This window comes from Podarcis tiliguerta (assembly GCF_965153285.1).
Source record: "Podarcis tiliguerta genome assembly, chromosome: 10".
Taxonomy (NCBI): domain Eukaryota; kingdom Metazoa; phylum Chordata; class Lepidosauria; order Squamata; family Lacertidae; genus Podarcis; species Podarcis tiliguerta.
This window is the reverse complement of record NC_139543.1, coordinates 67,956,562-67,978,276: the sequence shown is the minus strand read 5'-3', so window position 1 is coordinate 67,978,276 and position 21,715 is coordinate 67,956,562. Positions and strand designations below refer to the sequence as shown.

The following is a 21,715-nucleotide window of genomic DNA, read 5'->3' as shown; positions in this document are numbered from 1 at the left end:
TGTTATGAGCATTTTATGTGACTGGCAAGAGTTCTGGTATTAAAGGAAGGAAGAAGAGCTTGGATTTGATATCCCGCTTTATCACTACCTGAAGGAGTCTCAAAGCGGCTAACATTTCCCTTCCTCCCGCACAACAGGACTGAGAAACTTCAGAGAAGTGTGACTAGCCAAAGGTCACCCAGCAGCTGCATATGGAGGAGCGGGGAAGCGAACCTGGTTCACCAGATTACGAGACTACCGCTCTTAACCACTACACCACACTGGGAAACAGAACAAAAGAAGAAAGACTGAGGGTGGTGGTGTGGAAGAGGACTCCTGATTTGTGGGTACCCTCTTCTAACTGGTTCCCAGTCTACAATGGAAGACATCTGTTCTGTATTTCCCATCACCCTCTAAGAACTTCAGATGAGATCGAAATTCACAACTACCAACAACAGAGCACAGCACTGATTAATTATTGCCTTCACTAACCAGCAGAATACTCCTACAACTGGATGCACCACTGGTCATTAGAACCGATGGCAGGACGTTGTGGCTATGGGGTTCAGATCAAGAAATTGAGGGCAGAAATATCAATACCTGCTGGTGAAAGGTTAAACCTCAGAGTTTTGAAATCTAGAGCTGATGGATACAGATTACTAATATTTCCCTTTGGCACTCAATACCAAACACTGGTCGAGGCAGGATAATGACTTAGGTGGGCATCCGTTCCAATGTGGTTAAGGCAGCTCATTCATTCTCAGAATTTCAGGCTTGGTCTGAACCAAGAAACACCTTTAATCAAATCTAAGCAGTTCCCAGCAAAACGGCTCCTGGATGTGGACAAGGGGATGAGAGCAGCTACACAGATATGGTCGAAGGGGTAAAAATGAAGATTTATGAGCACAATATTTGCCTTGTGAAGGCAAGCTTGTCCATGCCGTTGGGCTAATTAAAATAATCCATCACGCAGTGTGTGTCTGAGGCCAGGTCAGCTGAAAAGCCGGGTATAAACCAAATGTCAAGATGTGCCGATGGAAAAGCATATTTGTATGTGAATATCTGTGTGTGAGCTTGCACATGCACATCTGTGTGTGTCAGTACCAGATTGTGAGAATGTTTTGTTGGTTTTACTGCTCTGTCTACAGTGTTTGATAAATAACACTCCAAAACAGTTGCAATGATGCAACAACAACAGCTGCAATGCTGTGTGCAGAAGGCCTTCTTTCTACTTAAAGGATCATAGAAACATAGAATTGCAGAGTTGGAAGAGACCCTGAGAGTCAACTAGCTCAACCCCTGGCAATCCAGGAATCTCTGGAACCTGGCCCTGAAGCCTCTAGCTCTGGGACCAGGTCACTGGACAGGGGAAATGATATATTTTGTTCCATCCAAGTTGCACTGGGTAATATGTCCAGAACACTGGAAAACACTTGTCTGAAACTGCACGGGCATTCCCAAAGCTTTGCCTGCCCTGGGTCCAAAATTAAGGAAGCAAGCAGGAGAACAAACACTGTAGAAAGTAACAGTCTCCAAGTCCAGCCTCTTCTTGAAAGTAGCTTCCAGTTATCCTGGCCCCAAATCATTTAGGGTTTTATAGAACAGAACAAGCATCTTCAGTTGTGCTCAGACTGAAAGGCAGGGTAATTGCTATTGTCCATTTGGTCCATAAAGTGCGCACCAGTCACAGTCTGGCTGCCGCGTTTTGCACTAGCTGAGGTTTCTGGACACTCTTCAAGGGCAGCCCCACGCATCTCTTCCTAAAGGAAGAGATGTTTCAGGCATGAATCACTGGGGCCAGATCCTCCCCCTACTCCTCCACAAAGGGTTATAGCTGGAGTACCAGCCAATGCAGCCACTTGACCCTCCAGGAGTAATGCTGGATCCAAAATACCCTTCAGGTTGCGAGTGAACCTAGTGCTTCTTTTTCAACCACAACAGGCTTGCCTACTGCCCTTCTGTCTTGTCTGGATTGAGTCTCAATATTTCAGCCCACATACAATCCATCAGTATGTCCAGGCAGTCTAGATTCAGTCCAAGTCACAACTAAAAAGAAACATGCCTTTCCTTTCTTGCACAGTTTCATGAGGAAGGTATTTCCCCCTCCTTGGGTTAACTCTTATTCTGTAGGGAGCCAGCAGAAAGGTTTAGAAAGATTTTGCAGGTCTCATTAACACACCTGTACTATGTTCTGCATGCTCCCTATTGAATGTACTTGTAAATTATCTATCTTGGTTTAACAACAAGGTGCCAAAGAAAGCACACAACTCTTTTTTTTTTTTTAAACCTACCTAAGTTGACCAAATAATTGTAGATGGAATACGAAGAATGAAACTGTATTTGTAAATTAGCAACAACCAGTGAACATGGTTGCTTTTAAATGTGCTATTTTTACACTGATAGTGCAATTATTTGCTGTGGGTATTCAAATTGGGATCAATGGGGGGAAATGAAGGCATAAACACCCCCAAATCAATTTGCATTTCTCCGTTTGCCTTTAATTGTGGGTTAACCTCAAACTATGCCTGTGATTGCATCCAGGTTACCCCTAGTCTTAAACAACCTCTTGGTGTCTCAGTTTAGCCACTAATAATTTACGCTTACACACATATATATAGGGGTGCAAATATATAAAAAAGCACTTCAGATGAGACTGAAAATCACTACATTGCGCAAAGTATTATCTATTGATCAGAATTTTCACTCGTGTCTCAAAGGTCACGTTCACCCTTGAGAAGCATGGAATGCACAATTGATCGGCTACGACTGCAGCCTAATAGTTTCTGATTATGGCTGCAAATGGACCTGAAAGAAAACTCATTTGTTTATGGCACTAAACAACAAAACTCGCTTGGCAGCTCTCCGTGGCCATTTGAACATCTCTCGTCACCAACATCCATCTGATTAATGTACAGTAATTTGACAAGATGAGAACAGTATGCCATCGCGGCTGGTAATGACATTTTCTTGGGAGAGCCACAAGTGATCTCCCCCAGAAGCGAGAGAGAAGGCCAATCCCAGGAATGGCCTCATTATCATAAGCAACTCATTATGGCAGAAGCAGCTGTGCAGGCAGCCTTCAGAATGAGTTTTACTGGGCTATCCGCTATCATGATGCCTCTGTCAAAAATGCTTACATTCTACCATGTATGATGAATCTGGAAGGAAGGCTTCTCAAGGGCATATCGGAATCGCAACTTATTCTAAACAAGCATGGGAACATTGAGCATTGAAGCTTCACCAGTGCCTTCGCGGGGAGGCCCCTTTCTGAAATACTGCAGCTTTCTTACCTGCAACAGAGGCCTCTGCACTCCCAGAATCTTCATGGTGTCTGCGCTGGCCAGTATCTTCAGTGGCTCAGTTATCTTGGTGACTCCTTCGATTTCCTTGTTGATTTCTCCCAGGACTTGGCTAAGAAAGATGTTCTTGATGTACATGGTAAGGAATTCCCGGAGTGGGCACTGCTTAGTTGGGCTGAGTCCCAAAGCGTGCTCAATCTCTTGAATAAATCTGAAACACATTAAAGCAGGGGAAACTCACTGTTACTATGTTTGCCAAGTCAAATGGAACTAGATTTCAGCTCACGGTTTCCAGACGTTTTATGGAACAAGACGTGAATCCTTGCCTTATCTTTCAGAAACATGCTCCTACTAGAAGTGATAGAAGTCCATTTATCTTAAAAAGCTATTCATTTGTACAGCTCCCATTAAAACAGGGCTGGGGAAGCACCAGCCCATGGGACAGATGCCTTTGCCACGGTGTGGCTGCTGTCGCATGATGACAGTTTTTAGGAGCCACAGGTGAGAGTTGAGTGCAGGGTGAGGACCAAAGGTGGACAAACTACGCCAGAAGGAGCATGACATGACCCCCACCTGAGGTACTACCCCTCCGCTAACACCCCATACAATTTTATAATGTGTAGTTTGAACCTAAAATAGCATCAGGGATGTGGGTGGTGCTGTAGTCTAAACCCCTGAGCCTCTTAGGCTTGCCAATCAGAAGGTTGGCAGTTTTAATCCCCGCAACGGGGTGAGCTCCCATTGTTCTGTCCCAGCTCCTGCCAACCTAGCAGTTTGAAAGCATGCCAGTCCAAGTATATAAATAGGTACCACTGCGGCGGGAAGGTAAATGGCATTTCTGTGCACCCTGGCTTCCGTCACGGTGTTCCATTGCGCCAGGAGCGGTTTAGTCATGCTGGCCACATGATCTGGAAAGCTGTCTGTGGACAAATATCAGCTCCCTCGGCCTGAAAGCGAGATGAACGCTGCAACCCCATAGTCGCCTTTGACTGGACTTAACTGTCCAGAGGTCCTTTACCTTTACCTAAAATGGCATCATTGGACAGAGAGGGTTTATGGAATTAGTCCTTGGAGACACTGGGTTGGGGCAAGCGGTGGGGGAATAGTTGCATTATTGGGGCACCCAGAGGACAGCCAGTGCATCAGAACAGCCCATCACTGCCTGGAAGGAAAAAGATGACAAAGCTAAAGTCCCTTTCAATTACTTGGCAGTTGCAATTTGTGGCTGACATCCTGCATATGGCTGAGTGGGTCCAACGTGACATGCAGGTCTATGCGGGAAATTGTTCTTAAACCATTTCATCAAGAAAAGAACCATCCAGATGTAAATTTCCAAGGGAATCAAACTCTGCTCTCAGCGGTCCCAAATGAAACTATCTCGCACCGGCAGAGGAAAACGGAGGAAAAACCCATAAAGGTAAAAAGCCCTGTGGGGTGTATTTTCTCAGTGTGAGAGAGCAAGTCATATGGCAAGTCAAGGATGGAAAATTCCCTTAACGCATGGTAATTACACTTATTTAACATAACAACTGCAGTGCTTATTCTTGTAAAATGCTAAGGAGATTTCTGCAAATCAAAATGCAAAGCAAGGAACATTTTTGGGTTGCTAGACCATGGCCCCAGTTGATGAGGGGAGCTGGGGGGGGGCAGGGTCCAAAAACTTAATGAAGCTGAATGAGGGAAGGGGGGAATCTCTTGCCTGTTCTCATACTGCTATGAAATGCCTGAAGAGAAGAACAGGGTCTGGGAGGAAGCCCTAAAAATGCAGGAGGAAAAGCTGAAATCTCCATCTCATATCCAATTCAGAGGCAAGCGCTTGCCGAGTGATATACAAATTTAACTTGTTTTATCTTTCTAGGAAAGCATTCAAGGTGATTTGTGACTACAATTAAGCAGTCCCTCTAGACAGAAAAGCACTTTAGGTAAAATCAGGTGTCTCTCTTCTCCTGCTTCTCCCCCACCCCCCATGGCAAGTCATTGTTTTTTTATTGTTATTCATGTAACTTGTTTCCGAAGACTTAATTTTAACTCCCAACTTTATTGCCTCAGCTAGCCTGTAATACAGATTTGTTAAGGAAACGGATGACTTTTGCATCTTTTGCAAATTATGTCAGTCTTTGCTTTTTCTGTTGCAACACTTCTTATACAAGAGATGTTTAAAAGCGCAGTTTTGCTAAATTATTGTAAAAGAATATTGCAATAATAAAGAAAATATGATAGCCATCTTCAAATATCTAATATCAGAAGTCATCCTCTGGATGGTTGTATGAGCCTAGGAGATCTTCCTACTGAAAGCTAACACTTCTACGGAAAAAACCAAAGGGCAGCTCATACGATCCATTACCCTGGAATAAAAAACCTTGAACATAACTACAGCTCTTGAACTGCTTACAAACCCAAGAGACACCCTTTACCTATATGGTGCTGTGAACAAGACTATAACTATTATCTATGGCATATAGCATTGAACATTCCCTAGCGTAGCAACCCCTGCTGGCACCTTGGGTGGACCAAAGTTCTTGAGATTTCCTGAGGAAATCAAAGTCGCCAAGCTTTTTTTAGGGCAGCTGCCAATTTGTGCTGCCCATAAGCCAACATAAAACACTGCTGCCCTATAGACCCCCACCCAGTGTGGGTCATTCCCTCCTGACTGCCTTCGCTTCTGCCCACACCCTTCAACGTGTGTGGGATGAAACACTCTGGAGTTCCTTGGTTGTGCAGATAGAAGTAAAAGTATTAACTTCAGGATAATACTCCTTTCATTATTAAGTGGATTTACAAACCCAGAATATCAAGGAGTTCTGCTTTTTATGGAAACACAATAGTCCTTGGCATGTCTTTAAAATATTCCGTCAACTCATGGCCCTTGAATGGCTGCAGCTGAGTCCAACATTGATCTAAGCATTTTATAATGGCTACGTCCAATCCAAGAAGTGCCAAAGTGCTAATGGTCCCCTTTGTGTAGAATGAAAACACCATATTGCTCTTTTTCTCGTCCAAAAATACAGCAGCCATTTCAAGTGGACAAAGCTGCATTTGGCAAAACTAAGTTGATGAAAGCTTCTTTCTCATCCTATTCCTACACCATCTCCTGCAGCCTCCCTCCCTTTCTTGGCAGAAAAGATATCTTACTGAAGCTCTGAAAGTGTCAGAGGATGCCGACGATTAAACATGCAGGCAGCTTAATGCATATAATGAACATAAAGCATCCACCTTTTTGGATGCGCCAGAGATCATTTGCTACTGAAGACACAGTCATTGAGGAGGTACTAAAAGGAGAAATGCACAGCATTTGAAGAGGGAAACTAGACACTAGGGAATTGGGCTACAGTATTATCACTTATTACAGAACAGATATTGCTTTTAAGAACAAGCTGGTGACAAATACTTCGGTGTATGGAAAGATAAACCATTCTGTCTGCACTGTGTGCTCCCAAATCTCCCCCTCCTCCTTAGCAGTTCTCATTCTATTCAGCCTCCAGCTTTCCCTACCACAAAGTCTTAACGCTGAAAAGAAACCAACAATTCTCTGAATTCAACACCTTGCTTGAAGGTTGACCATGTATGCTTGTAACCCAATTTGGGCTGTTGTGGATGAGCTGCCACCCATGTGGATCTCTTGGCTCCCTCCCTCAGATGCAGTACTGGGACACTCAGCTCAACTCTTCCCACAAATTTCACCGCATGGTTTAAGCTGTTACGATATGGATGCAATGCAGCTGCAAACTGCTAGCTTGAAAACATCACATGATGGGAATGTTGGAGCTGACTGTGGGAAACAGCCTTCCAGCCAGCTCACTGGGCAGTTCACCGGATATTGCACAGAGTGTAATTTGAGACCTTCCTCATGTGATTGTACAGGAAGTCTTAGTCACTTGTTTGCCGGAGTCTGAAGCGAGCAGACACGTTTTATGTTATGCTGAAGAGTCAGAAATAAAAGCCATGTAAAAACGTTTCTGACTATCTCTTTTCCCTGCCGGGGAGCAGGAAAGAGTGGGTGTGTTCTTCCCACGCTGGGAAGAATCGCCTATAGAGACCTAGCCTGAGTTTGCTGGGGAATGCAGCCAGGGAGGTCATCGGAACTCAAGCCTGGTGCCTGGGAGGGTTGCCAGCTTCTCCCGATAGAGGCTTGAATTCCAACATAAACATATATAGATTCTGGTTACACAGTTCAGAAGTTCAAAGTAGAGCTCTAAGCTACAGGCCTTGGCACAAACCAAGACGTTGTCTCAACACCTGGCACACCCCTTTGAAGCATGGGATGGGCACAGACATTTCTCCTCCCATGGTTCTCTTCCCAAGTGATGGGGCTGAGCAAGCAAGAGGGCACTTCGTGAATAGGCTGGGTTTGTGTATGCCACCACAGCCAATGGGATGTCCTTGGAGACAGGGTCTGAGTCTGCCCAGCCGACTCACTAAGTGACCCAAGCTCACACCCTCCCCAGTTACTGGGGCAACCTCACTCCCAGGAGGTGGGATGGGGCTGGCTTACTCGGCTTTCCCTCCTCTGCTGGGACATCCGCCACCAACGTCCTGTTGTCTAGTGGAACTACTCAGATGCTCCCTGCCAACAGTCCCAGTGCTCCCATCCCATTCCTCCTCCTGCTCTGATTAATCCTGCCAAGAAATCCCCATGGGGCTCATAACATTCATACAACGTATGAAATCAGGCCAGACCAGAGGTGACTAATACTCCACCATCCAGCCATGATGGGTATAACCAACTTCTTATCCAAGATGCATGGGGTACAGCACACAAGACATATCCCCACAGCTACCCTGTGAGGTAGATAGGACGGGAGAGATCAGCTTATCTAAGGCTGCTAAGAGATGTTCATGGCTAAGCAGGGATTCAGATACAAGTATTGTCTACATGGGCTGATAGTATTCTCCAGGGTTTCAGACAGAAGTCTCTCCTTGCCCTACCTGGAGATATCAGAGTTTGAACCCGGGGCCTTCCACATGCAAAGCGGGTGCTCTACCAGTGAGGTACACCTTTTTCCAGGTCTCCCTGGTCCACATGGCCTACATCCAATAATTTGCCCCACTGAGTGTCCAAGACAAACCTGCTGGCAATTTTTAATGGGTCCAATGGTGTTAGATGGTGAACAGAACATAAAAGCAACTCAGAATGCTTGCAGTCTATGTTAGACTGGGGACAGAGGAGTCAGGGATTGATAAAGGGTAGAATGCTATATTTTATAATATATATTATAGATACGCTGCCACCTCCTTTTATAATATGCTTGCTCACACATGTGTGAAAAAGATTTCTTTGAAACAGAGGATTGAGCCAAGTGCTCAGACAAATCTAACACTTAAAAGTTTACAACTTGAACTTTTGACTATTTCTCTTCAAACTAGCTTCAAACTGAAACCACTTTGATTTTTCAAGGGCATTTTCTTCCTTGAGGATGATTTTCCTTATGTGAGAAGGATGCATATTATTTTGAGTACATCTGTTTTATTAAATTGCTGTTGCACTCCGTATTCATTTGTGCTTTCTTTTTGTAACTGTTGTTTTCTGATTTTATCCAGTGGTTGGTTGGTCGGTTGGCTGTTAATTAAACATATATTTCACATTTTGTTAGCAGTACTTCTCTCAAGTGCTCTGAATAATGAGTAGAGCTGAGGTCAGGGAGATGAGATCAGGAAGTGGCAAGGTAAGGCTTGGCTGTTTTGAGAAAGGCCCAGAAAGCAGCAGAAGGAATCCAAAGACTGTGGTGTTGAATGCAAGCTGCCAATATTCAGAGGCTCAGTGATGAGCCCAAGTTGCGTATCTAAGAGTTGCTTTAAAGAAACACTAAACTATACCCAACAGTCATAGTAGTATAATGTGTCAAGGCAACTGCTGCAGTAGAATTAATCCATCTTTCTAGACAAATCTCTAACTACAGCCATTCCTTTGACCAGGGGAGTGCTGAGCTATCATATTATTAGCAACAATAAACAACTGTAATGCATAGAACAAAAGTGGAGCCTGGGGAGCAACATGAGATGGCAATTCTAGCTAAACTGAGTAGCAACTAAACTCAAGTGCTTTGGAGCACTGAGGTTTTCAAAGATACAAACTGTCATCATCATGCAACTTCTAAGACAGCAAGCACGCTACAAGAAAAAACACAATGCCACACAGAGCACAGATGTTAATGGGAATAAAATACAGTGGATCTTGGGCTGCCGTGCCCAATATCAAGTAAATATTTGACTGAATACGCAACAGACACAGATTTAACATGAAGAGGGTTTAAAATAGGGTTAAATAAATTCATGAAAGGTGAAAGGTCAAGCACCTGGCCTAGCCAGGCTGGTAGAAAGAGAGAGGGCATCACTCCTTCTAAGAGCTACAATGGTGCAAGCGATCACTGAGGAGCCATTTCGGTCTGAACCTCTCAATCTTAGAAGTAACTTCCGTAATCCTAAAGGAAAAAGTGAATGGCTGTACTCACAGAAAGGGATCTGGTCCACCATAATACTTTCTCCAAAGCCTAAATAAGTGTTTGAACCAGTGCCTTCCATACCCAAGTCCTTACACCACACTGAAGACTATTGAAGATGTCAGCCTTATTAGCTTCCTCTTACCTGTAGCTTAACGCTACCAAAAAATGTCCCCCACAGCACTGCCAGCAGATGGCCCAGTTCCCCTCCCCATGCGCTCAATTCGTTTCAGTTAGCCTTAATGAGAGTCAAGCACATGCACTGAAGCGTGAAAGGACTTCATAAAAAGAAGGAATTGGCTCGTGGTGAAGCTAGTTTTCGGTCCACTTCTCCTACCACAGGAAATATTCATTAAGAGGCTGCGGCCCAGGTGCCAGAGCAAATGGCTTCTATTTTAGCAGCATTCCTCCTAAGACTCTTTGAAAGTAGCGTTGGAGGTAGCTTCATTACAGAAGTAATGGAGCCTGCACAGAGAAATCAGTGCCATGCGACTTTAGCAAGCTCCAACCTAGATATCCCACCCTCCCTTTGCTACAGACTCCATTCCTGCCCCCAATAATAAATAATAATAATAAAATTGCCCTCTGCACCATCACTGCACCCCTCGGGTGACTGGTATGATTCAAGATGGCAGTACCAAGGATCAAATGGAGGGCTTAAGACCAATGGTGGAGAAACTAAGAAAATGAGACCATAGGCTTTTTAATCCTTCAGAGATCTTGCTTTGCCCTAGTTATATTCTTGTCAGTAACTGCCATTAAGAGGAAACCTAGCGCCTACAAACAAACTGATGATTTTTCTGTAGATAACTGGCAAATATGGAGAAAACTGGCAAAGCTGCTGTGCAACAGGAACCTGTTCCACAGGCCAGAAACAGCACAAGTGTTTGCCTGTGGGCAGACACAACCACATCCTTGAGTTTACTCAATCCCCAGAACATTCCCACCCTTGCACTTGTGTGTTACACAACTTCACTGCATTAGTGTTGTATGGAAGCTGGGGGTTGGTTTTTTTGGCAACCATGTGATCATATCCCTAATGCCTACTAAAAACTAATGATTGGTGAATTGTAGATACTTTTTTCTATGTCTACCAAAACATAGCTGAGTAACTTCAACATGAAAAACCAAATAAGAAATGCAAGTATCAAAGGGAGGATTAAAAGAAAAAGAAGAGATGACCTAAAAGATAATAAAGAATGTCACCCACCACAGACATACTTTAGGGAGACGAGTGATGCATTGTAAGTCATGTCCACTGACTTTGGACAGAGAAGTTTCAATGTACTGTGAAGTTAATGCCCATCGTATGAAAGGCTGCAGCCAAAAACATGGCTCTCTCTTTCCCTTGAAATTGCTTTGCTCTGTTTCCTAGTATGTTTATTGTTCTAGTAATGGGCTCCATTTTAACGTGTCAGATATTGCATCATCTTTATAAATGGGGAGCCATCATTATGCAGCGGACGTTCAATGAGAATGGACCATAACAACATGTTGGGCATCTAGGGATGGCTGGAATAGTCTATTTCTAGGATAAGTCAGTTTCACATGTGTTTATTTTTAAATCTGTTCTGTCCTGTTTCCTCATTAATCTACTGTTGTTTTCTTAAAACTAAACTGTACCAAAAAATCCCGTATGTAAAGATGTACTTAAAACAAAACATTTAATTATTTCAATTTGTGCATGTATTTTAGTCTCAAATATGGATTTCTGTTTTCTACCTTTTGATAATGCTTTTTGAGTCAAAACTATAAAATAATTATTTTCTGATCAATGTATTAGTTTGGGAGATGTGAATTAGAGTCATTTCCTGAAAAATGTGGTCCAAACAAAATTCTCTACGCGTGCATTTAGAAGAAATGGAAATTGCACCAACTCAAAAGGGCTGGGGAACTTTGAATTGCCAACCATCTCCATGGTGGGCCACACATGCCTACAGTGCCAGACATGATCAGATCAACTCAATTACTGCTCCCAGCTCCCCTGCCTGCTGCTCCCCCTTCCCACTTCATGCCCCCCTTTTCTAATCAGATAACAAACAGTCTAATAACTGGCTGTGTGTCTGTCAATCCAATTATTTCCTATTTGGGATGTGCTGACACTCCATTAAATAAAGCCGACAGATGGCAAGATCTTTCATTATCGTTCAACTGACTGATTAGCCGCTTATGCGCAGCACAGGAGCGCAGAAATCAATGCAATCAGGTGTTCGTCGACTGAAAGCTCCAGAGGGGCAAATGCCAGAGGGCAGGGACGAAAGCTGCATCCAGCATACCAACACAGCTAAAACTGAGCTCCAACACCTTCTGTGGTCCCTTCTCAACTCAAGCTCACACATCTGGGGCTGAGGAATGCAGGGTCACTGCTCACTTTTTGTAACCAACAGCTTATTAATATGAATAGAAAGTAGTGGTTAAAATGCCAGAGAGGTAGAATACCACCGTGATGCCTGTTGCATCACACATAAACACTCCCAACCCACATCCCAGCAATGGCACCATCATGCACCTCTTTTCCACATCACCCAAGTACCAGACACACACTGACTTGGACTGAAGCTCTCAAGCAAGCTGCCTCTCTTTTGAGAGATACAAATACCCCTGGACACAGGAAGGATTTCTTAACGGATTGACAACTCTGCTTACTTGATCTGCAAAACAGGAAGTGCACCATCCAATTTACAACATTATTCACAGAAGCTAATCCTTTGACCAGTCTGACTGTCTTGGTTTACTTCTTCTAATACGCAGAACAAGCAGAGGATTACGTGTGTGATGATGACGCAATGCTGCTGCTGTTTTGTCTATTAACTTGGTTTCTACTGGATCAGAGTCTGGCTACTCTCTTTAGAGAAATATAGGAGTCCAGGACTAATTCTGTTCCATAGCTGGTTACAGTCAGAATTGAGCACAACAGCTTTGCCTGTGGCCATGACTGCACTCTCCACATCTCAGAGCTCCAGTGAAATAAAATGCCGTAACTGGAAAGAGCCCTGTGTTACATCTCTGAGCACAGATGAAAGGAGAAAGGAGGGAGCAGGTGAATTCACAAAAATGGAGTACTATATTAGAGACCACTTCTTTATAGTAGGGGGGAAAGTGAAGAAGATTAACCATCTCCTTCCATGAGGATAAAATGTTTGTGGGACTAAAAATAATTATTATTATTTTGAAAAAATGTTTGTGGGACTGCATTTAAAAGTTGGAAAACACATGGTTTTATATTTCGGTTATCAAAAATCTATACATTTTTCTTGCATTGGAAGCCATCAATGAAATTCTAACATTTTTAGAAGATCTGGTACCAAAGCAAGAAAAATGGTATTCTAGGAGCTAAAGAAGCAGATTAAGGTTATATTATGGTGTTAGATTCAACTTTGATATGCACCACAAAACTGGAAGCAATGCTAGTCTTTGACATTTTCACATTTGAAACAGAATGATACTCTCTCTTTTCTAACGCTGGAGTCCTATTTGTTAATACTGGAAGCAGGAAAATGGTAAGTACTTCGGAATCTGACGCTGCTAGCCGCAGCTGCTCAATGCTGCTACACGACAAGATCAGTCTTAATCAAGATATAATCCAATTGCAACTCCACCCTGGAGAAATACGTCCAAACAGTTGTATTCGTCAAAGAGCTACTCAGAGGAGACCCGCTGAAATTAATGAACCTGTCAGGTCCATCAGTTTCTAAGTAGGAGTAGCACTGGATACAACCCAAAACATCAGCAGCATGACCATCTTTTTTATTTTAGCTCTTTATTAATTATGTACTTTGTATTCTCATTTTTGTTTTTTCTATTGTGACCCACTCTGGCAACTTTGAATGAAGGGCGGTATGCAAATGTAATAAACAAAATAATAATGTGGGAACTGCATCTGATGTTTAGGCACATGAAACAGCTGGATGGGGGCAGACATGTGCTCCCCAAATCCAAAATCCATCTTTCACTTTAAAGCTAAGCTACGCTTGAGCCAAGTACTATTTGAACCTTGATCAGACTCATTATTGGGTTGGCAGAACAACGCAGCTCAATGGCACTGAGCAATATTGTGCTTTAAGGAGGGAGGGGGAACCCATCGAAAGCAAACAGCTGCGCCCCACACTACAGTTTCAGCTGAGCAGGCCTCTCATCCAGCAAAGTCTGGAGGTTGAGCATCGCCATCAAATTTTATTGCTTGTCCTAGGAGGCAGCACATGCTAAACCAATAAAGTTGATGATGATGACCAGAGGGGCTCCTCGTATGTTTATTCAAAAGCAGACTGAATTTAAGACTGAACTCTTGCCAAATCTAGAAAAGCAGCAGCAGTGGAGCAGTAGTCATATAATTTGCAAATTTTTCAACCTAGGTGCAAGTTGCTTAAAGGAAAGTAACAGTGGTCCATCATACGACAAGGAACCCATGGAAGAAATTATAAGTAAGCAAAAAATAAATTCCAAATGTGCACAAAGGTGTAACATGCACTAAAAGAAGAATGGTGGAACCACATAGGCCTTTGATCTGATCCATCACAGTTTTTCGCTATGTTCTTACAATACAGAAAATGTGCATTTCCACATGTTATTGGACACTAACTCCCATCGGTCTTAGCCAGCACAGGTCATTGTCAAGAATGGTGTGAGTTGTGCTTCATTTGCAGGGCCACAAGTTCCCTTTGCCGCATGCAGCATCTTCTTTAGAGGACAGCTTGGTAAGCAATGTCTTGGCCCAATCAAATCCCATACTCAGTGGGTCTCCTGCGGTAACTGGGGAATGCTGCCAGTCATTTTTGCCACTAATGATCCAGGAACTTCAACAGAAGGGCCTCTGACCTAACCTTATGCCCATGAGGTTTCATTTATGAATGAGACAAAATTGGAATTTTCTTAAGTAAGGCCAGTCCTAATGTAAAGTGATTCTGGTGGCTGACGAGGCGGCATAACTCAGAAAAAAAGAAACATTCTGCTGCAACAGCAGGAATCAAGGGCATGTCTTTCATGGTACCACTTTCCTTGTTCAGAAAGAGTAAAGAGTGATGCATGGCCTTAGGTAAAGGTAAAGGGACCCATTAGGTCCAGTCGTGGCTGACTCTGGGGTTGCGGCGCTCATCTCGCTTTACTGGCCGAGGGAGCTAGTGTTTGTCCGCAGACAGCTTCCGTGTCATGTGGCCAGCATGACTAAGCCGCTTCTGGCAAACCAGAGCAGCACATGGAAACGCTGTTTACCTTCCCGCCGGAGCGGTACCTATTTATCTACTTGCACTTTGACGTGCTTTCGAACTGCTAGGTTGACAGGAGCAGGGACCGAGCAATGGGAGCTCACCCCGTCGCAGGGATTCGAACCGCCGACCTTCTGATCAGCAAGCCCTAGGCTCTGTGGTTTAGACCACAGCGCCACCCACGTCCCGATGCATGGCCTTACTTACCCTGTAAAGAGTAAAAGTACTACAGAATGCACAAGAAATGCAGTTACTGAGGCTAATCTACATCAGATGGAAGCCACAGCAAAGCCTCTTCAGAAGCTCCCAGGTGTGGGGTGGGAGGAGAGCATTCCTTGAGCATTCCTTATTTCTCAGTTTGATCCTTTTACATGGTTTTGTATGTTTTGTGGTATTTTATGCATTGCAATTTGCTGTTATTTCTATTGTTAAAGGTAAAGGTAAAGGTACCCCTGCCCGTACTGGCCAGTCTTGACAGACTCTAGGGTTGTGCGCCCATCTCACTCAAAGAGGCCAAGGGCCAGCGCTGTCCGGAGACACTTCCGGGTCACGTGGCCAGCGTGACAAAGCCGCTTCTGGCGAGCCAGTGCAGCACACGGAAACGCCGTTTACCTCCCCGCCAGTAAGCGGTCCCTATTTATCTACTTGCACCCGGGGGTGCTTTCGAACTGCTAGGTTGGCAGGCGCTAGGACCGAGCAACGGGAGCGCACCCCGCCGCGGGGATTCGAACCGCTGACCTTTTGATCGGCAAGCCCTAGGCGCTGAGGCTTTTACCCACAGCACCACCCGCGTCCCAGGCAATTTCTATTGTTACCGATTGGTAATTCTTTATTGTGGTTGATAACTGTAAACTTTAATAATTATTTGCTGGTGTTTAATTTTACTGTTTACTATTACATTCCGATGGATTGCTGAATGTTGCTTTGTTTGATACAAGGTGTTTATTTCAAAGTTATTGTGGCTTTTTATATTGGATCAGATTGTTACTATTAATGTTTCATGTTTTATTATGTGTTTACATGTGTTGGAAGCCGCCCAGAGGGGCTGGGACAACCCAGCCAGATGGACGGAGTAAAAATAAGAAAATTATTATTAGTAGTAGTAGTAGTAGAAATAGTAGGTTGGCAAGCAACTCAATGGATCTTGTCTAAGACAATAACAAGGGATGGATCAGAGATGCCAAACTAACGAAGCCTTGAACTCGCAGCACTTCAGACATGTAAACTGAGAATGCCAACCACACAACCACTTTGACTCACATATCCAGAGCACACAATCAACCTTCCAAAAAACATAGTATTTTAATTTATTGCAGTCATTTAGATATTTAGCTTTATTAACATTTTTCCACAGCTTTTTTTTTTTAAACAAACCCCCTCCCTTTCAGGGCCCCCCTAACCTGCTGCCCCTGCATCATAACATACTCAACCCTTAAATCTCTTAGAAATGAATAATCATCAGTTGAGGTTTACCCTACTCTGTGGCTTTCCGGTGGCAGCATAGTGGCCTGTGCTTCTTTTTAATACCAAGTAACAGTTTTTTTGCCTTTAATGGTACGTTTTAGCCTCCTAACTTTTACTACCAACACATTTAAAGCTCAGCAATGTTGTTTTAATTACAGGCTCAAAAGGAAGAAAGCACAAAGTATGGCTGGAACCAGCCGGCGCTCACAGCTCTCCAGATGGAGAACACAAACTATGCCATATTGCTTGGGCATGCCTTGGAGTGGGGGGAAGTCTGTAAATGAAAAGACAAACCAGGAGCTAAAGTTGTTGTCTTTCCCTAGGGCGGGGGAGGGCAATGCTCTATTCTAAAAATCTTTTGCTTAAATAGGAGTTGAAACTTGGCTATCATTCTACCTGTTGTTTAGTAACACTGAATTGTGGAATCCAGTTATTTCAGGTCTCTGAAGAAAGTCTAAAAGTCTCCACTTCACTTCAACAGCAAAAGAGAGTCTCCCCCCTTCCAAGGTTCCACTTTCTTTCCCCTCTTCACCACGTTTAATCCTGGTATTTTTACAGTCACGGTTTACCTGCAAACCACTGTCACACATTGGAGGAATCCCTGTGCCCATATGCAGGGCCAGAGCCTTTGAGGAGGAGAAAAGGGCTTGCAACAAAGCACCTATAACAGGCATAGGTGAACTCCAGCCCTCCAGATATTTGGGATTACAATTCCCATCATCCCTGACCATTGGTCCTGTTAGCTAGGGGTGATGGGAATTGTAGTCCCAAACATCTGGGGGGCTGGAGTTTGCCTATGCCTGTTATAGGTGCTTTATTGCATAAGGGGTTACCCTACATCTTATATACAACAACTCCGCTCTGCAAAAAAAGACAGCACCTTTTCAAAGTCATTTTGAGAAAGGCATAGACATACAGTGGTGCCTCGCAAGACGAAAAGAATCCGTTCCGCGAGTCTTCTCGTCTTGCGGTAAGCCCATTAGCGGATTAGCGCTATTGGCAGTTTAAGGGCTATTAACGGCTATTAAAGGCTTAAGGGATTAGCGGTTTAGCTGCTAAAAGGCTATTAGCAGCTTAGCGCTTCAGAAAAAGGGGGTGGGGAGCGAAAAAAAATCTCAAGAATTTTCGTCATTTTCTTCTTGCGAAGCAAGCCCATAGGGAAATTCATCTTGCGAAGCGCCTCTGAAAACGGAAAACCCTTTCGTCTTGCGGGTTTTCCGTCTTGCGAGGCATTCGTCTTGCGGGGTACCACTATACACCCAAAAGGCAGCTTCTGGAAGTCCTGCAATGGAAGGAGGAAGAAGAATGGAAACACGTGAAGGTAAAATAAGCTTTTTCTTCCATTTTTTAATTCCATGCTCAGCTTTGAGCCACTGACTCGCACCACAGGATGAAAAAACACCCATCTCTTGGTCCTGCGCTCTGGCACAGAGAATGGAATATCCAGGATTGAGATCAGAAGTAGGCGAGGCTTCTCTCCATGTGGGATGCCCCGTTTAAAATGGGTCAGTTTGCAACATTAGATACAGTGGTACCTCAGGTTACATACGCTTCAGGTTACATACGCTTCAGGTTACACACTCCGCTAACCCAGAAATAGTGCTTCAGGTTACGAACTTTGCTTCAGGATGAGAACAGAAATCGTGCTGTGGCGGCGTGGCTGCAGCGGGAGGCCCCATTAGTTAAAGTGGTGCTTCAGGTTAAGAACAGTTTCAGGTTAAGTACGGACCTCCGGAACGAATTAAGTACTTAACCTGAGGTACCACTGTACAATGTTTTGTAACATTAGATAGAGGAAGCATTAAGGGTCTAATTGCTTCTGCAAGCTTAACTGTTCTCTTTCCAACGTTCTTCAAGCTCAATACCATCAGGCTACAGCTGCACACATTTAGTTTGGTCCAAAGTCTGCTAGCAGAAAGGGGACATTTGCACAAGGGCAAGGAAGAGCCAGTAGTTTTCTACAGAGATGCAGTGGTTCGAAAGAGCTTCAGCCCAGATCTTAGAAGATCTGCATTTCTAATCTGCCTGTGGCCAATTACAATTGACAATTAGGTTTATGAGATGTTCAGTGCATTGTGGAATACACTGCTATCTGTACCCATAGAATAGTGTGGCTGGAAGGGATTTTAGCATATCATCCAGGTCGTGTCTCCTGTCCTAAAAGAGAATATACATCTTATTGCTCCTAAATTGCCTGCCGAGTCATCAAGAGCATCAAGGTGGATGATCTCACAGCGTCCTTTAGGCAGTTTGACTCAGTCCTAAGAATGTGCAATTTGAATGACTTCCTAGTAACTTAACATTATTGGATCTTGTCCTGTATTCAGTGGATAGGGTGATATATTATATAATACAGAAAGAACTATGAACCTTTGGGGGAAATTATTGTAGCGGAATACTGCGTTGCCCATTCCCTGGAAGGTTGCTCGAAGAAATACTGACTGCCTTCATAGAAACAGCAGGTATGTTGGTAAAACTGTTCATCAACCATTTTGAAAAGTGTTGTGTGGAAGGAAGGCATAGGAGAGATTGCTCCTGCTTAAAAAAAGAAAAGAAGGGCCAGAGATTTTGGTTATAATATTCAATTTGAAGATTGGGAAAGATTATGTAAGGAGAATTTAAAATTCACAGCACGTGTGACATTAAAAGAAAATGTTATGAAAATGTTTTACAGATGGTATATAACACCGGTAAAATTAGCGAAAATGTATAAGACATGCAATAAGTGTTGGAAATGTAAAGAGAAAGAAGGTTCTTTTTATCACATGTGGTGGGAATGTAAGAAAGTGAAAGGCTTCTGGGAAATGATATATAATGAATTAAAAAAGATATTAAAATATACATTTATAAAGAAGCCAGAGGCCTTTCTGTTAGGTATTTTAGGAAAAGAGATAAAGAGAAAGGATAGTAAATTCTTTCAATATGCAGTGACAGCTGCAAGGATGTTACTGGCTCAGAAATGGAAACAACAGAAAATACCAACAATGGAAGAATGGAGAAGGAAGCTGCTAGACTATGCTGAGCTGGATAAAATAACTGGGAAGATTAGATACTTAAGAGACCAAAAGTTCACAGAAGACTGGGGAAAATTTGTGGAATATCTGGAGAGTATAAGTGAGGGCCAAATAACGCTAGAGGGATTTAAAAAAGCACTGTGAAATGCGAGAAGTATTGTTAAAAGGGAATAGAAAAAGAAAGATTTAAATAATGACAATACAAACCTAAGAAATGTGTATATTAATAATGACTACGAAAGATTTACGGAAAAGCTGAAGGAAGTCCAGAAAAGAAAGACTTTGTGAAAATTGGATGTGAAATTATTGTGTGATTTGTTTTTGTTGTAAATTAATAAAAATTATTATAAAAAAAATAAGAAAAGAAAAGAAAAAAACAGATTTTCTGTGCATGCAAAAATAATTATTGCCCAACTTCCCCTACCCTGCCTTGCATTGATATACTGAGTTTTTATATGTGTAGGAAACATCCTCTCCCCACCCCCACCCCGTTCCAGGGAACATATAGATATGTGGTCTCCTCCCACTCTTTTGCAGGCTGATGTGACAGAGTCCCAGAACTGTTTTTTTGCCAGTTTACATGATGTTAGTGAGAACCTGGCCTTGTTCTCAGTGTGCCAAAAAAATGAAAAACAAATCCTGCAGCAGTTCCTTTTCCCTCATCACGATCATGTATTGTAAGCTACTGATTCTCTCATAAGCCATGGGTATTTTAATAAAATGACTTAATCAAAACTTTTTTAAGGTAGGACCTCAGAGGCAAGGCTTTTTTAAAAAAAGGTTCAACCTAGTAGTTAACATCCAGACAAGAGGTTAAAAAAACAAAACAAGTAGGAACTACATTGACTATATAATTTTTAAACGGCTCATTTTCAGAGACTGTGAAATTCTAACCACTGTATTTCAACTTTTTACTCATACATACAATGGAAGAAATGCTAAGTGGATAGAAATTTCACAGTGTCTGCAAAGGCAACACGCACAAACGCACAAACACACACACATCCTGTAGCCCATCAGGAAACATGAAAACAATAATTTTATAATGCAACTTTGGAATGGAAATTTAAACTCCCAAGGTAATTTCCCATTGACTATGCCCGGTGATGCGTGAATTACACACGCAGGGATGGGTAAATAGGATTGGGCTTGATTGCTTCATCACCCCTCCATTATTTCAAATCTTCTGAAGGGGGGAGGGAACTTCACAGAGATGAATGTAGATTCCTTGTTTGAAAGCACAGTGGGGGACACAATCCCATCAGTCCTACTGAGGAACACGGTCCTTGCCGTGAAATCATAATTAATACCGTAACAATCTACTTATAAGCCTCAAAAGCGGCCCAGATGGGGATAAATTAGGAGCAGAATATTGTTAGCATTTTATTTAAATTAAACAGAAGTGTCTCTGACAGAACACAAATCGTGTTACAGACTAATAAAGGGATCAGATGAAGCAATTAAGGTGTAAGCAGTAGTTTGTTAGGTTTGTGTGTGTGACTGTAAGGCCCGCAATGTGCAGGATACATAAGAACACACAGAAAATGGGAATGGTATACCAGCAGCTGTTGAAACCGTCCGGGAGAAGTGGTGATCAGTAGGAAAGAAGCAGAGGATCAGTGCCGCAGTTTGAGAGGCTCTGCATAGTTGCTGGGATTCCTATTGAGGAAGAGGGCAAAGGTCCATGGTGAAGAAGAAGCCTTATACAGTGGTACCTCGGGTTAAGAACTTAATTCGTTCTGGAGGTCTGTTCTTAACCTGAGGTACCACTTTAGCTAACGGGGCCTCCCACTGCCACTGTGCCACCACCGCACAATTTCTGTTCTCATCCTGAAGCAAAGTTCTTAACCCGAGGTACTATTTCTGGGTTAGCAGAGTCTGTAACCTGAAGCATCTGTAACCCGAGGTACCACTGTAGGCCAACAGCGTGGTACTCCTTGACTACACAGTGAGGAACGGCCATGGCTCAGTGGCAGAGCATCTGCACTGCCTGCAAGAGACACTAGGTTCAATCCTCAGCATCTCCCAGTAGGGCTGGGAACATCCTCTGTCCTAAAACCCTAAAGAACTGCTGCCGAAAACTGAGGTAGATGGACTAATGGTCCAGGACAGTATAAGGTAGCTTCCTATTTTCCTATGACCTTGCTTGAAATGACTAATGGTCTGGTTTCTGAGAGAGAATCTCCAGGGCGCATATGCAAACAAGCGTAATGGTTTAGGAGTTGGATGCAAGGTTCTTCTCTTGCCTATTCTATGATTTTAGGCATGGAGGGGCAATTTGTGGCATGTACTCCAGAGGTAGAGAGGTTGCTGCTGGTGGA

At 43.3% G+C, this 21,715-nt stretch overlaps 1 protein-coding gene across 1 annotated transcript in view; it reads right to left on the bottom strand.

The window, feature by feature from the left end:
• EXOC4 (exocyst complex component 4) overlaps nt 1-21,715 on the bottom strand; it is a 353,124-nt gene that overhangs the window by 76,571 nt on the left and 254,838 nt on the right. Inside the window, exon 11 of the mRNA XM_083401900.1 lies at nt 3,270-3,489. Coding sequence (XP_083258026.1) covers nt 3,270-3,489 — 220 coding nt within the window. The remainder of the gene's footprint in view (nt 1-3,269; nt 3,490-21,715) is intronic.